Source organism: Phocoena phocoena, chromosome 19, assembly GCF_963924675.1.
Source record: "Phocoena phocoena chromosome 19, mPhoPho1.1, whole genome shotgun sequence".
Taxonomy (NCBI): Eukaryota; Metazoa; Chordata; class Mammalia; order Artiodactyla; family Phocoenidae; genus Phocoena; species Phocoena phocoena.
Window position 1 is genome coordinate 51,720,887 of NC_089237.1, and position 13,937 is coordinate 51,734,823.

At 47.4% G+C, this 13,937-nt stretch overlaps 2 protein-coding genes across 2 annotated transcripts; both read right to left on the reverse strand.

Moving 5' to 3' along the window:
* Positions 1–1,870: 1,870 nt before the first annotated feature.
* KRBA2 (KRAB-A domain containing 2) lies at positions 1,871–8,002 on the reverse strand. Its single transcript, XM_065898062.1, is given in 4 exon segments — positions 1,871–3,116; positions 4,109–4,304; positions 7,585–7,650; positions 7,996–8,002. Coding segments are annotated over 4 exon segments (1,515 nt in total).
* A 567-nt stretch (positions 8,003–8,569) lies between these two features.
* On the reverse strand, positions 8,570–13,414 carry RPL26 (ribosomal protein L26). Its single transcript, XM_065896769.1, has 4 exons — positions 13,384–13,414; positions 12,408–12,580; positions 11,144–11,284; positions 8,570–8,741 (listed from the first exon to the last, which is right to left on the reverse strand). The coding sequence occupies exons 2-4, from the start codon at positions 12,573–12,575 to the stop codon at positions 8,613–8,615; spliced, it is 438 nt and encodes a 145-aa protein (XP_065752841.1). The 5' UTR covers positions 12,576–12,580; positions 13,384–13,414; the 3' UTR covers positions 8,570–8,612.
* Positions 13,415–13,937: the final 523 nt, after the last annotated feature.

Below are 13,937 nucleotides of genomic sequence, written 5' to 3' on the forward strand. Positions count from 1 at the left end.
CATCTCCTTTCTAATAATAAAGCAGCCTTCCTGGATATCCAGCTTGACACTGTTTAATCAGCAAAGGAATGGCAACGGACAGAGATCTCCAAAGCTCACAAGGAGGATAAGATCTGCTGATAGCAAGGACAACTCACATCTAGAACTTCACATGCAGCGCCAGGGGCAATCAGAATGGTTTTGAGATGCAGGAGGAATGAACGGGAGAATAAGGGACTGCAGCCCCCTTCTCCTCCCAGTGTCCACCTCTGAAGAATCATTTGTTCACTCAGCAAATCCTCTCTGAACACCTCTGATGGGCTATGTACTCTTCCAGGCCTTGAGAATACAGCAGTGCACAGATCCTGGGCATTACTCTCCCCTTTACTCTGAACTATGACCCAGACTGGCCTTTGCTCTATTCTTCTCTGGTTGGAGCAGTGACCTCAGGCCAACTTTTGTATTTTGCTCCGGAGTGCTTAATAGTTTCCCTGCTACTAGTCACTTCCTGGAATGCACTGACCCCTTTCCAAGAATACATGTTGTGCCGTGCCTGAGGTATAGAAAACTGGCAGACTCAGACCCAAATCCCAGCCATGCCTTAATTTTGACCAATTTTAAAAATGTTTCAGACACATCACACAATAATCCCTGTGGGTGCCATTCTGAGAGCAGGCATGGTACACCAGGTTTCTCTTGAAGCAGGCAATCTCTGGGGCATGTTAGATCAACCTCTTCTCGTTATTTGTCCTTCACCTACATCTTTCTCTGATGCCCCCATCTTTTGGGTTATGTGTCTAGAAGCAGGAACAGGCACTAGATATATGTAAGGCAGTCCCACCAGCTCTACAGGCTTCAGACCCCATCAGTTCATGTTCTGCAGGCAAACATACTCTTCCACTGACTGTAGTTGGTAGAACTGCAGCCCCCCAAAAAGATACGTCCAAGTCCAAACCCCTGGCACCTGTGAATGTGACCTTACTTGGAAAAAGGGTCTTCACAGATGAAATTAAGGATCTTGAGGGATTTCCCTGGTGGCAGAGTGGTTAAGAATCCCCCTGCCAATGCAGGGGACACGGGTTCGAGCCCTGGTCCGGTAAGATCCCACATGCCATGGAGCAACTAAGCCTGTGCGTCACAACTACTGAGCCTGTGCTCTAGAGCCCGTGAGCCACAACTACTGAGCCCACGTGCCACAACTACTGAGCCCGTGTGCCACAACTACTGAAGCCCACAGACCTAGAGACCGTGCTCTGCAGCAACAGAAGCCACGGCAAGGAGAAACCTGCACACTGCAACAAAGAGCAGCCCCCGCTCGCCGCAACTAGAGAAAGCCCACTCGCAGCAACGAAGATCCAATGCAGCCAAAAGTAAATAAAAAGGATCTTGAGATGAGATCATCCTCAATTAGGATGGGCCTTAAGTCCAATGACCTAGATTTGGTGTCCAACAGTGTCCTTGTAAGAGACAGAAAATGAGCACACAGACAGAGGGGAGAAGGCCACATGAAGACCCACGTGCAGACGAGGCAGAGAATGGATTTGTGCTACTCTAAGCCCAAGGGATGCAAGGACTGCCGGCAGCCACCAAAGGAGAAAGGCATGGAATGGATTCTCCCTCAGAGCCTCCAGAAGGGACAAACCCTGCCAACACCTTGACTTCAGACCTCTAGCCTCCAGAACTATGGGAGAAGAAAGTGCTGTTGTTTTACGCCTCCACGTTTGTGGTAATTTTTTATGGCAGCCTGAGATCAGAGACCCATGTTGCTTTCCCCCTGTGAGCCAGGACTACCATGGACAGCTTTCCTGAGAGTGTGGCCTTCATTCCTTTCATCTGGGGCCTTGGCAACAGTTCTCAGGTGGCTACACGGTGCCCAGAGGCAGGTGTCTGTTCACCAGCAGAAGAGACCTGGGGCCCCTTGGGAGGTGCTGGGCTCCGCAGCTTTGGGAGGAGTGGAATTGACGTCCTCGTCCACGTCAGATCGGTCTGCTCCGACCTCAGCTCTTTCTTCCTGCCTGATCCAAAGGCTGCTTTCTAGCTGTTCTTCAGCAATTTCTAGTTCTTCTTCTGTTTGTAAAACAGCCACGGTTTCCCGGGGTAAGTGTGAGGAATAGAGTCCAAATTTGGCTTTACAACCAAACATCGCCTCATATGGACTTTGCTGCAAGGAAACATCAAAGGCCTGATTCCTCACCATCTGCATGAATCGCAGGCCTTCGGCCCAGTGACGTGAACGGTTACTCTGCATCCAGGCACTGAGCATGTTCTTGACATCACGGCTTGCTCGCTCCAGGGAGCCCTGGCCTTGCCCAGGGTGGTATTTACCAGGGACAATCTTTAGGTCTGGCCATACCTCATTGAGCTCATTGACAACCTGGTTTGTGAACTCCAAGCCACTGTCAGATTCTAACATCGTGGGTGTACCAAGAATTGTGAAAATATCCAACAGGACAGCGACCACCTCATGGGCCTGTTTGGCTTTTAATGGCCGTAAAATAATAAACTTGGTCAAGTGGTCCTGGTAATATAAAATAAACTTGAACTCACCATCAGCATTTGACTGCATGTCAAGGATTTCAACTTGGCATCTGGAGTCAATGTCCTTAAATGGCATGGGCTTGGGTGCGAGGCCTCTCTTGGATACTGGGTTCTTCTGGTGGCACTGTTTACACAGAGTCAGATATAAGACAATGACTTCTTTGGTGACGTTCCCATATTTTCCTTGAAGCTCCTTGAGCATGCGCGTCCGCCCGCCATGGCCAATACTGAGATGTGTGTCGTGAAGAATGTCAAACAGCTCTTCCTTGTGTACGTAATACCGTATTCGATCTCGTTCTCCGTGAGTCGCCTCTATTAGTTTCTCTGTGCCCTGTACAGAGATCACGTCATACTTTGCTGTACGGCGATAATCACGTGATGACTTCCTCCCCTTCTCCTTAGCTTCTTTCACTTCCTTTATTGTTTGAAAGTACTTTTCTTTGGAAAATACCTTGCTGTTGTAACTTTTGCTTTCCACTAACTTTGTCACGCTGATAAGAAACTTTTCTCTCATGTTACTTATCTCCTTTTCCATTTCACTTGGATTTGAAACCCCAGGGGGATCATTTCCAGCTCTCTGTGGCATCATGGAGAACTAACTGGAAGAAGGAACCTAAGAAAGGTAGAAAGAAACAGAACGAGGTTAAATCTGCTGATATTCCATCTGGAAGACTTTCCCTCTAAAGTTCCTCGTCAACTCTTTCATCTGATTTTTGAACGTATGGAAGAAGAAAGATTACTAAAGTAATGGTATAAAGCAATAACAGAATAAAGATAACTAGAGGGACTTCCCTGGTGGCACAGTGGTTAAGACTCCGTGCTCCCAATGCAGGGGCCCCGGGTTCAATCCCTGGTCAGGGAACTAGATCCCACATGCATGCCGCAACTAAAAGCTCGCATGCCACAACTAAGGAGCCCACCTGCCGCAACTAAGATCAGGCACAACCAAATAAATAAAGAATAAAGATAACTAGAGGGCCCACTGGGCCCATTCATAACCAGAGCATGTCAACAGAATTTTAAATCAGCAAGATACATATACAGATATGTAGTAATTTTTGACTTTAGGCAAACAGAGTAATTAATAAAACCGTTAGCTCAAACAGTGAAACCTATTAATTCGTCTTTGCTAACTGAAGAGGAGAGGATAAATGGAAATGCCTAAGGCAATAATAGGCTGATATCTCATCCTCCATTCCTTTTAAAATAATATAAATGCGAGAACGTTGCTAGAAGGAACCCACATAACAATAGTAAGTTGTGAACTTGAAGTTAGCACCAGAGACGGCTTTTCAGCTTTCCCACAATCAACTTAATTTCTTGTGGCTGAAGAGTCTGTCCTCATTTTAGGAGACTCAAGGAGAACGCGGTGGGATTTTGGGGGGATTTTTTTGGCCGCACCACGTGGCTTGCGGCGGGGTTGCAGGGGGAGGACGGGGGGGGGAACCTTAGTTCCCCGACGAGGGATCGAACCCGGATCCCCTGCAGTGGAAGCGTGGAGTCTTAACTACAGGACGGCCAGGGAATTCCTGGGATATTTTTAAATGATGGTTTTCCCCATCGATTGTACACAGGATTAGTAAATGAAGACAAGTCCTTACGCTGAGGGACTGGCTTCTTGCAACTGTCCAGCATTGTGTCCCTGCTGCAATCCTTCTGAGAGGCCTCTTGACACTTCCAATCTCTGGCCACATCCTCAAATGTCACTGCCTCCTGAAATGACGCCAGCTGCTGCCACAGGGACGGTTCTGTCTCGGGTCCTGGGCTAAGGAGTAGCTGCAGCAGGACTAGGAAAGAGACAGTAGAGGTATTGGGAACAAAGGCGTGCCCACACGCATGACTGAATGTCAGTCATGTGAGTACTACACAAAGAAAAGATAACGGAGGGAGAGGAAAGGTCTCATATCCAGCAAGATGAGTCGAGCTACGTGGGTGAGGAAGAGGGGTTTTGTCCTCCTGGGAGGTCTGTAGGCCTGACCTGTTTTGACACTGCCTGAGCTGAAGCCCACATATTTCCAGAACGAAGCAGAGAGTCCAAGAGGACTTGAGCACTCCAAGGCCGGGAGACACTTTCAGGTACAGGCTTGATGGTTCTGACGAGGCAGCAGGGCCTGTTTCAAGAAATGAAAAGATTACATCTAGGGACACAGAGATATGTCAGGAGATTATCATACCAAAGAGATACTCCAAATGGAGTCCACACTCCACCGAGATTGGAGAATTCCTCCGGAAGAGAACTTGATACTCAGGTGTCTAAACCGAGGTTCCTTAGTTAGAACAACTCTGGAACACAGGATAGTGATGAGGCCAGGGGAAGAGTTCATGTGATGATCACAGGAATTCCAATAATCTTAGGAAAACAAGATCCCCGAGATGCCAGCCATCAGATGAAGAGCTGAGGGGTAGGGCAGAATCCTGAGAAGCAGAGAAAGATGGAAACATTTTTAAATATATATATATATATTTATTGATTTATTTGTTTGGCCATGCTGGGTCTTAGTTGTGACACACAGGATCTTGGTGTGGCATGCATGTGGGATTTAGTTCCCTGACCAGGGATGGTACCCGGGCCCCCTGCACTGGGAGTGTGGAGTCTTAACCACTGGACCACCAGGGAAGTCCCGATGGAAACAATTAAAAGCTCTGAGCAAGAGTCTCAGTTAAGCTGAGCCTGCTTCCAGATCCTGAATGTCCTCCACTAAAAAGGCTTCGAATTCCCTCGACTGGCCTCACTGGTTAACCATGGAACATTCCTGATTCTAAAGACACCACTGGGCTTTCCTGGTGGCGTAGTGGTTGAGCGTCCGCCTGCCGATGCAGGGGACGCGGGTTCGTGCCCCAGTTCCGGGAAGATCCCACATGCCGCGAAGCGGCTGGGCCTGTGAGCCATGGCCGCTGAGCCTGCGCGTCTGGAGCCTGTGTTCCGCAGCGAGAGGGGCACAACAGTGACAGGCCCACGTGCCGCAAAAAAAAAAAAAAAAAAAAAAAAGACACCACTGACTGTAAAACCACTGACATAATGACAATTTTCTTTTGAGAGGAAAAACTGAGGCCCTATATTAAATGAACATATCCAGATGGTTTTTTTTGCCACGCTGCACGGCATGCGGAATCTTAGTTCCCCAACCAGGGACTGAACCCGTGCCCCTTGCAGTGGAAGTATAGATTCTTAACCACTGAGCCGCCAGGGAATTGCCCACACATCCAGATTTTTTAAAGGTGAAAAATATGCATTTCAGGATCGAAGAAACAGAATGTTTATAATATGCTCTTTAAGCCTGAGCTCAAGACCCTCAGTGCAAACTGACATTTTTAAAGGCTCTGAGAAGTCCTGCAGTAAATAAACCAGTCTGTTTCATCCACCAGTCCCATATAATCATTGACATGGGGCTTTGTTTCCCAAAGAATATGTATTACTATACCACAGTCCTTAGAAGAGACTTGAAACCACAAGATATTCAACGGAATCCAGGAGGAGCACCTTCCAGACTCCTCACTGAAACCAGCATCTCTCAGAAATTGGCTGCACTGGCTGCTATTGGAGGCCCTTCAAGGAACTACACGGGAAGGAAAGGCCTCATCTCCATCCTATAAAAGAATGAAGAAGACACGCTAGAAATAGTTTATAATCAAAAGATGGAAAAATCTCAATCTTTAATATGAGAAATGGTCCTTAGCCTATACCATGAAATTCTAAAGCACAGTCCTAGAGTCACATTTGGCTAATAGACGTATGTTGGTTAGTCTACCCAGTGTTTGCTTTTTAAAAATTGAATGGTTTACCTATATTTACAGACTGGGGAGTTCATATAAAAATCTAGGTTTCTGGCTTTCATGAAAAATGGGACGATCCAGTCATACTGGGAGCTTTGCTACTTGGCAACAACTGGCTGGAGTAGAGAGGCAGCCACTCCCTTTAGACAGTCTACACTCTGTTTCCCACAGTCTTTAAGCCAGCTACTAACTATTCACCTTAGCTGCCCACCCCTGTAGTTACCTGAGTTTTCAACACCTGTTCTAAAGCAAAAGGAAAGAAACGAGGCCCCAAAGAAAGATGGCCAACTTCCTGGTGTGATCTGTGCTGGTGGGCTGATAAATGAGCTTGTTTAGAGAAGACTGGAAAGATCTTCCTTCCTCACCCACCTGCGAGTCTTTGCTTTGGCTGTCCCGGACCTGGAACAGGTTCTTCCAAATCACACCCAGCTCAAATCAGCATCCTTCCTGATGCACTCCGGCTGACTGCCATCTCTCCTGCCTCTGAACAGCCTGCACCACTCACTGGAGCGCTTTGCATTTTCAGTCGACTGGTTCAGGTGTACAAACCTAGAAGGCAGGGGCTGAGGCTTCTACCTCGCTGTATCCCCTCAGAGGGCAGATGAATACAGAGCTGAGACGAAAGATGTTCAAAGGGTATTTGTCAAACACTTGGCTTACAGGTATAGAAGAGAGGCTTTGCAGAGACATGGTAAGTCAATTTCTGACGCTATCATTTACTGTGTGAGTAGGCTGGGCAAAGTTACTGAGGCTTCATTTTCCGCAACTATAAAATGGGGATAATACCACTCTCCATCACAACGAGTTGTTGGGAAGACTCGGTGATAATGCAGTGTCCCCGCACCTTCCACAATACAAACTCCCGATTATTCCCGAAAACCTGGTTCGGGCATCAAGTCCTTTGTGCCGTCCTGGGTTCCGCGGTCTCGGCACCACCGCGCCAGGCTCCACGCGGGTTCCGCCTGCTAGTCGGGCCCGCCCACTCCTCCAAGGGCAGCCAACTCCGGGGGAGGAGTGAAATGAATGAGCCAGGCCAGCGGGAAGAGAGGCCGATCCGGGTGGTTTTGCAAGAGAGGGAGGTCCGGAAGGGAAAAGGAATACTCCAGGGCCGCCGTGCCTGGACCCTGCCCCACCCACGGCTGCGTCCGCCAGCGCCGCCCGGTCCTTTCCCGCCCGCGTGGGGCCTCAGCGGCTGAGGCCGGCCGTGCCGGCCGGAAGCGGCTCCGCGCCGGCCGGAAGCCCCGCCCCTCCCGAGGGCCAGTCCGCAGACGCCGCGGCGGGAAGAAACCTTACTCCGTTCCTCGGTTACGAAGGCTGTGTTCGGGGGTCCTGCCCAGCCTGCAGCGTGCTCGGCGGAAGCTGCGGTGAGTGAGATCACCGAGGTGATAGCTGGGGCCGGCCCAGGTGCGACCTTGGCTAAGCCAGCCACTAACTCAGGTCTCCGGCGGCGGCAAAATTGGTCACCTATTTCCACACGTTGTCGTAAAGGCTCCAAGATAAATAAATGCTCGCCTCCAGCCTGGAAAGTAAACCCCATTCATCGTCCTACACGTTTAAATGCTTAAGTCTAGAGTGAGGAAGGTGTTGCCAACAATTACTCTGTGCACGGTATCGCTTAATCCTCTAGGAGAAACCGCATTTTAGGTGAGCACTTTTTGCTTCAGATTGTAAGCTAAAGATTCGTTTTGGTCTAACAGCACTCACACGACATCAGTGCAGAAAACAAGGTTGTAAAGGGGGTCCTCGGGTATTCAGCTTTACCCCAAAGTGCTGCTGCCTCTGTAAAAGAAAATCACTATTTTATCAGTCCCGATCTCGGAATATTGTTAGAAAGCATTTCAATCATTAAAGAACTGGTGCTTGGGACTTCCCTGGTCGCGCAGTGGTTAAGAATCCGCCTGCCAATGCAGGGGACACGGGTTCAAGCTCTGGTCCTGGCAGATCCCACATGCTGCAGAGCAGCTAAGCCCGTGCGCCACAACTACTGAGCCTGTGGTCTAGAGCCCGCGCTCCCCAGCAAGAGAAGCCACCGCAATGAGAAGCCCAAGCGTGGCAACGAAGACCCAACGCAGCTAAAAATAAATTTTTTAAAAAAGAACTGATGCTCAAAGTTGGTTAAAAAACCAACTCTCTCTAAACAGTACTTTTCATTACTGGAATCAAGCCATATGATAAGGGTAGTCCACCCCTAGATAGCTAACATCACCTGAACTTCCCTGAAAACTGACCCACCGAAACCTAGTCAGCATCTCAAAGCACCACACATAAACAAAGACTCTTCATTTTAACAGTTTTTAATGAAAGTTGTAAACAAGATCACTTCATTCCTGCATCTTCTCAATTGTTTCTTCCTTATATTTGCCTTTTTCCTTCCCTACTTGGCGAGACTTGGCTTTACGTTCGAGGATCTTTTTGCGGTCTTTGTCCAGTTTTAGTCTGGTGATAACCACCTGCAAACAAATAAGAAAAATGCTCCTGAGCTTTAAACAATTACCAACACAGAACACACGGGAAGCCCAACATTCAGTGCCATTCCCCACACCTGTGGGAGTGGATGCCTAAACACTGAAGCGCCATAAATGATTCTTTACCCCCAAGCCTGGCTTAAATTTAAATGTTCACTAATGCTCAGCCAACAAAGGAGAAGGCAACGTGGCACTGGTGGTTCTTCTCACGTCCTCTTCTGTGCTTTATTAGAAAATCAGCTTTTTCTACTGCAAAACGTTTCAACTATTCCACTCCTCTCAGTTTTATAAGCTAACAAAGTCACACACGTTTTTGTTTCTATAGTAACGTTAGTACCACAAGGTTGGAAATTAAATGTAGCCTTCACATATGCTTCAACCTGCAAAACCTTTAGTGAAGTCATACAACAGACCTTATTCCAACAGATTTGTCACTAAAGACACCCTGATTATGATAAATTTTAGTCTTAGAGAGGAAGGTGAGGGAAGGCAAAGACAGCACTGAACAAGGTCTGGAAATATAGCATAGCGACCAAAAGACAATCTCCACCGCCATGGAGGTTATATCTAATATGAGATGGAATGCTGGAGGACAGGGGCCAAATCATAATCGAGATCAGGCAAAGCCTCACGGAAAGGTCTATATTTGAACAGAGACCTGATAAGAGGGGTAGAGTATTCCAAACAGAACAGCAAGCACAGAAGTCCAGAGGCAGAAGAACTTCTAAGTTTAACAGGTGTGTTTCTCAAATTTGAGTGTGTCTGGAGGGCTTATTAAAATAGACCCCTGGGTCCCACCCCCAAATTCTGCTTCAGTAGACCTGGGAACAGAATGTACAATTCTATGAAGTTGCTAGGTGATCCTGCCAACCAGCAGACACACTGAGTAGCATGGCTGTAGGAACAGTAAAGAGGCCAGTGGACTAGAACACGGAGAGTGGAATAAGGTGACATCAAGAAGTAGCTGGTGATGGGACTTCCCTGGTGGCGCAGTGGTTAAGAATCCGTCTGCCAATATAGGGGACACGGGTTCGAGCCCTGATCGGGGAAGATCCCACGTGCCGCGGAGCAACTAAGCCCGTGTGCCACAACTACTGAGCCTGTGCTCTAGAGCCCACGAGCCACAACTACTGAAGCCCGTGTGCCTAGAGCCCGTGCTGTGCAGCAAGAGAAGCCACCGCGATGAGAAGCCGGTGCACCACAACGAAGAGTAGCCCCCACTCGCCGCAACTAGAGAAAGCCTGTGCGCACTGCAAGGAAGACCCGATGCAGCCAAAAATAAATAAATAAATAAAAAGAAGTAGTAGCTGGTGATCAGTCTTGTAGGCCACTCAGATGGTAACAATATTCTGGATACAATGTGACAGCAGTCAACAGGTGTTATCGACTGATGTGGGGTATATAATAATGACATTTTGGCCTGAGCCATTAGGACAAAGCTGCCACACACAGTGACGGTAACAAACTGCAAGAGGGTTCAAGGATAAAACCAGGAGTTTAAACATGTCAGGTATGAGATACTGATTGGGTATCCAAGTTGACATGCAAACTAGTCAACTGGATATTGAGGTTTGTCTGGAATAAGAGATGAAGATGAGCCACAAAGAGGGAGATCAACTGTCAAATGCTGCATTAAGTTCATAAAACACTTAAGAATTGGTCACTGGATTGCTGACCTTGACAACCGCTCATCTAGTGGGGGGCAAAAATAAGACTGCAGTAAAGAATGGGAAAGTCTTCGTTCTTAAGAGATACACACTGAAGTAATTAGAGGTGAAGTGCCACGATGTTTGTAATCCACTAGTGGGTAGGGAAAAGGGCAAAGAAAATGGTAGTTGTGAATTCTAGGTGAAAGATACGCAACAGCTGTACTAGTCTTTCGACTTTCCTGTAGTTTGAAGATTAGATTTGTGGTGCCAACTCAAGATCTTAAAAAAACGAACACCTCGTTATTTGAATAGGCACCAAGCACATTTATTACCTTTAAACATAGTTTTTTAATTGAGAGAAATTAGACAGCTGTATTGGAGAATTCACATTAAAGTCCAGGACATGAGAATCGGACCATTATCTTCTATTTTGGCTTAGATACCACTATCAATGGGATCTAGACTCTGAGGTCCAGATTTTTTCCATCTGCAAATGACTTAATACCTACTTTGCAGGGCTGTAAATGTGCCTTACTGTTTAGTCAGTTCTGTTTAATACACAGGGTATCAGCTCCATATCTAAAAATTACCCGATTTCCTATATTTTACGACCTATTCATTTTTAGACTGATCCATCAGCTTACTAATAGCTTTTAAGGAAAAGGTACATTAAATACACATACAGAATAACTGTTAAAATTTCCTTCTCCCCTCTCAAGCATTCTTAAAAACACCCACCTTGCTGGGGTGAATGCCCACGTGGACAGTTGTGCCATTAGCCTTCTCCCGCTGCACTCGTTCAATGTAGATGACATACTTCTTCCTGTAAACCTGGACTACTTTGCCAATTTGCTGCCCTTTGTAGTGCCCTCGTACAACCTAAATGCAAATTCAAAAATAAAAGATATATGTGGTTAAAAGAATATTAAACTTGAAAATCAGGAAACCTATGAATCAGATAAACATCATTCACTTTACAGGATCTTCCAATTTTGAAAGACCTAATCATTAATGGAAATGTGCCAATAATTCTATCTCTGGCTTCAGTTAACCTGGAAATAAACTATGCTCCATATAAATCTACAGTGATGGACAGTGCATCCTACAACTGATGACCCACCAGCAGTGGTGGGCTTGTTAAAAGGTTAAAAACGAGGAACAAGCCCACCTTGGTTTTTTGTACCAAGTTGACAAGGAAATTGTCACTCCATCTCAAAGGGAACAACAGGCCATAAACATTAAATTCACAACCCATTAAAGGGCCCAACTAAGTGCCCAAGAGTGGGCAGCAGCTAAAATTTAAGGAAACATGCCACTTCTTTCCCTGAGGTTAACTAACATCGTTCTGTACCCGCAAGTCCCAACGACCCTCAGCTTGCCAAAGTGCTTCTGAACAGATGTTTCTTCCCAGTTGCAGAAAGCAGAGGAGACTGCCTCCAAGACCTACTGGCAATTTTAGCACCAGCCCAGGAGCGACAAATGGCTATTCATCTCATGAAATGCTGGTAACGTGTAAGCTGCTTTAGAGACTGAATCTTAATCACTAGCTGCAAGTTACAGCTAAGAAACATTAATAGGAATTTTCGCTTAAATAGACTTGACGGATTATTTACTGGTCCTCTCAAACAATCATATGAAACTACAGCTCAGTTGTAACTTATATATGGATTTTGATTCAGACACAGAATTGTTTACTGGTCCTCAAATGCCTCTCCAATGCCCAAACATACCCAGAAAAAGATAACTCCAAAAGTAAGATTCTGGTTCCAAACCCCCGGTCTTCTGTTTAATTATGACTGCATCTGATGCTTGAGACAACTGATTTTCACCAAAGTGTAAAGGTGAAGAAAGCTGCATACTTTGTGTTTAGTCCCCAGCTCAACTCCTTTTGCAATCCTGTCCTGGGAGCCAACGTCTCAGATGTATCACTCTCAGAATGCAATCCATCGTCTATGCCTAACGTGCGGGATATTCGCCAAGATGACCTGAACACGGCACATACCTGAACTTCATCATCCTTCCGGATGGGCATGGATCGGACATTGTACTTCTGTCTCAGCTCTTTAGAAAGAGGGGAAGACATAATTTTCCTGCGAATGTGGGAAGGCGCATTGAAATGCCTTTTCCGGTTCTTGCTTCGGTCAGAAGTCACAAAGGGATTGAACTTCATTTCGGCTAAATAAAAAGTTAAAAGAGGTGCAAACCCTTAAATGACCAAATCTCACTCAGTTTACAAACAAGTAACTGCAACAATTTCATCTGAAAAGTTTAGAATGCTCACAAAAGCTGTCACATTCTTTAACTTCATCAAAAACTGCTTGTAGTGAATTGCTTTACTGGGATGTTTTCTTTATTTACTTATGGAACAGAAGAACGTTCCATTACCAACACACCTGTTGTAATTAAACTTTTTGTTTACACTCTCAAACTGCATAACTACTGCGTAAGGAAGCTAAAACAGGCCTTATATTTCCGCTGATTTAGGGCAAAGCAGACTGACAACTCAAACATCACATCACGTTTTAGAAAGACCAACTAACGGTAATCTGCGAACTTGAGCGTGAACCCATTTAGCCCCATCCCAAATGAATGAAATCAGGCCCTCATCCCGAACCTGGAAAATGCACATAACTCGGATCCAAAAAGCCTTCCAATGGGCGAGCGCCGTCTGAAAGTTCTGTAGATTTACCAAGAAGCTATCCCGAGACCATTCTTTAGGAAACTACACTGCCCAGACTAGACTCCATCACCATAGGCCCTCTCCCCTTCAGCTCCCGTTGCCAAGTCCCCAAATCCTCTTTCCTCCTCCCTTCCCCACCCCGGCGGGCCTTGAGCTAGGAGAAAGATCGAGACCATCCTGGCCCCCCTTCCCGGCTGCTACTCGGCCACCGGGACAGTATCGGGGCCCCCGGGGTCGAGATACACCGTGCCCGTGAACGGATGGCTGCGGATTATACGCGTTGTCCCAGCAAACTCACCCGTTGGCGCTTCAGCGATGGCCACAAAAGGGAAGAGATCCACACACAGCTTCCGGTTTTGTAAGTTTCCGAGAGGTCTCGCGAGACCGATGTTTCTTGGAGCGAGAGAGGCGCAGAGTTTGAACGCGGACGGAAAACTGGGAAAGAAATTGATCACTAGCGTCATCTCGTGGCTCGGAGGGGAACTGCAGAGCCCTTCTCCAGGTCCTGGTGCCTTCCGTGGGAGCTCTGGGTTCTCCAGCTGCGTCCTCTGGGAACGGTGGTTCCCGGGCAAGTGGCGGGGGCTGCTTGGGGTCTGACTGCCCCGGCGGGTGTTGAGGGAGCTAGCGGCCCCAAGGGACCCGTGTCCCTTCACTCGAACACCGGGCAGCGGGTACTCCCTTAGCCGGGAAAGGGCAGGTCCTATATTTGACCGCCAGGTGGCGCTGGGACTCCGGCCGGCCGGTCACCTACCTGGACCCCGGGCCAAAGGCGTGGGCCTGTCGAGTGTGCCTGACAGGTAACCAGCCAGCTCCAGCCGGCCGCCCGCAGCCGCCCCAACACCAATGTGTGTG

What these genes read in the sequence shown, in the direction of transcription:
- RPL26 (XM_065896769.1), bottom strand. Translation starts at nt 12,575, where the DNA reads ATGAAGTTCAATCCCTTTGTGACTTCTGACCGAAGCAAGAACCGGAAA. An exon ending in GGAAGGATGATGAAGTTCAG is followed by an intron (nt 11,285 to 12,407) that starts GTATGTGCCGTG and finishes ATTTGCATTTAG; the next exon opens with GTTGTACGAGGGCACTACAA. An exon ending in TGGGCATTCACCCCAGCAAG is followed by an intron (nt 8,742 to 11,143) that starts GTGGGTGTTTTT and finishes ATTTGTTTGCAG; the next exon opens with GTGGTTATCACCAGACTAAA.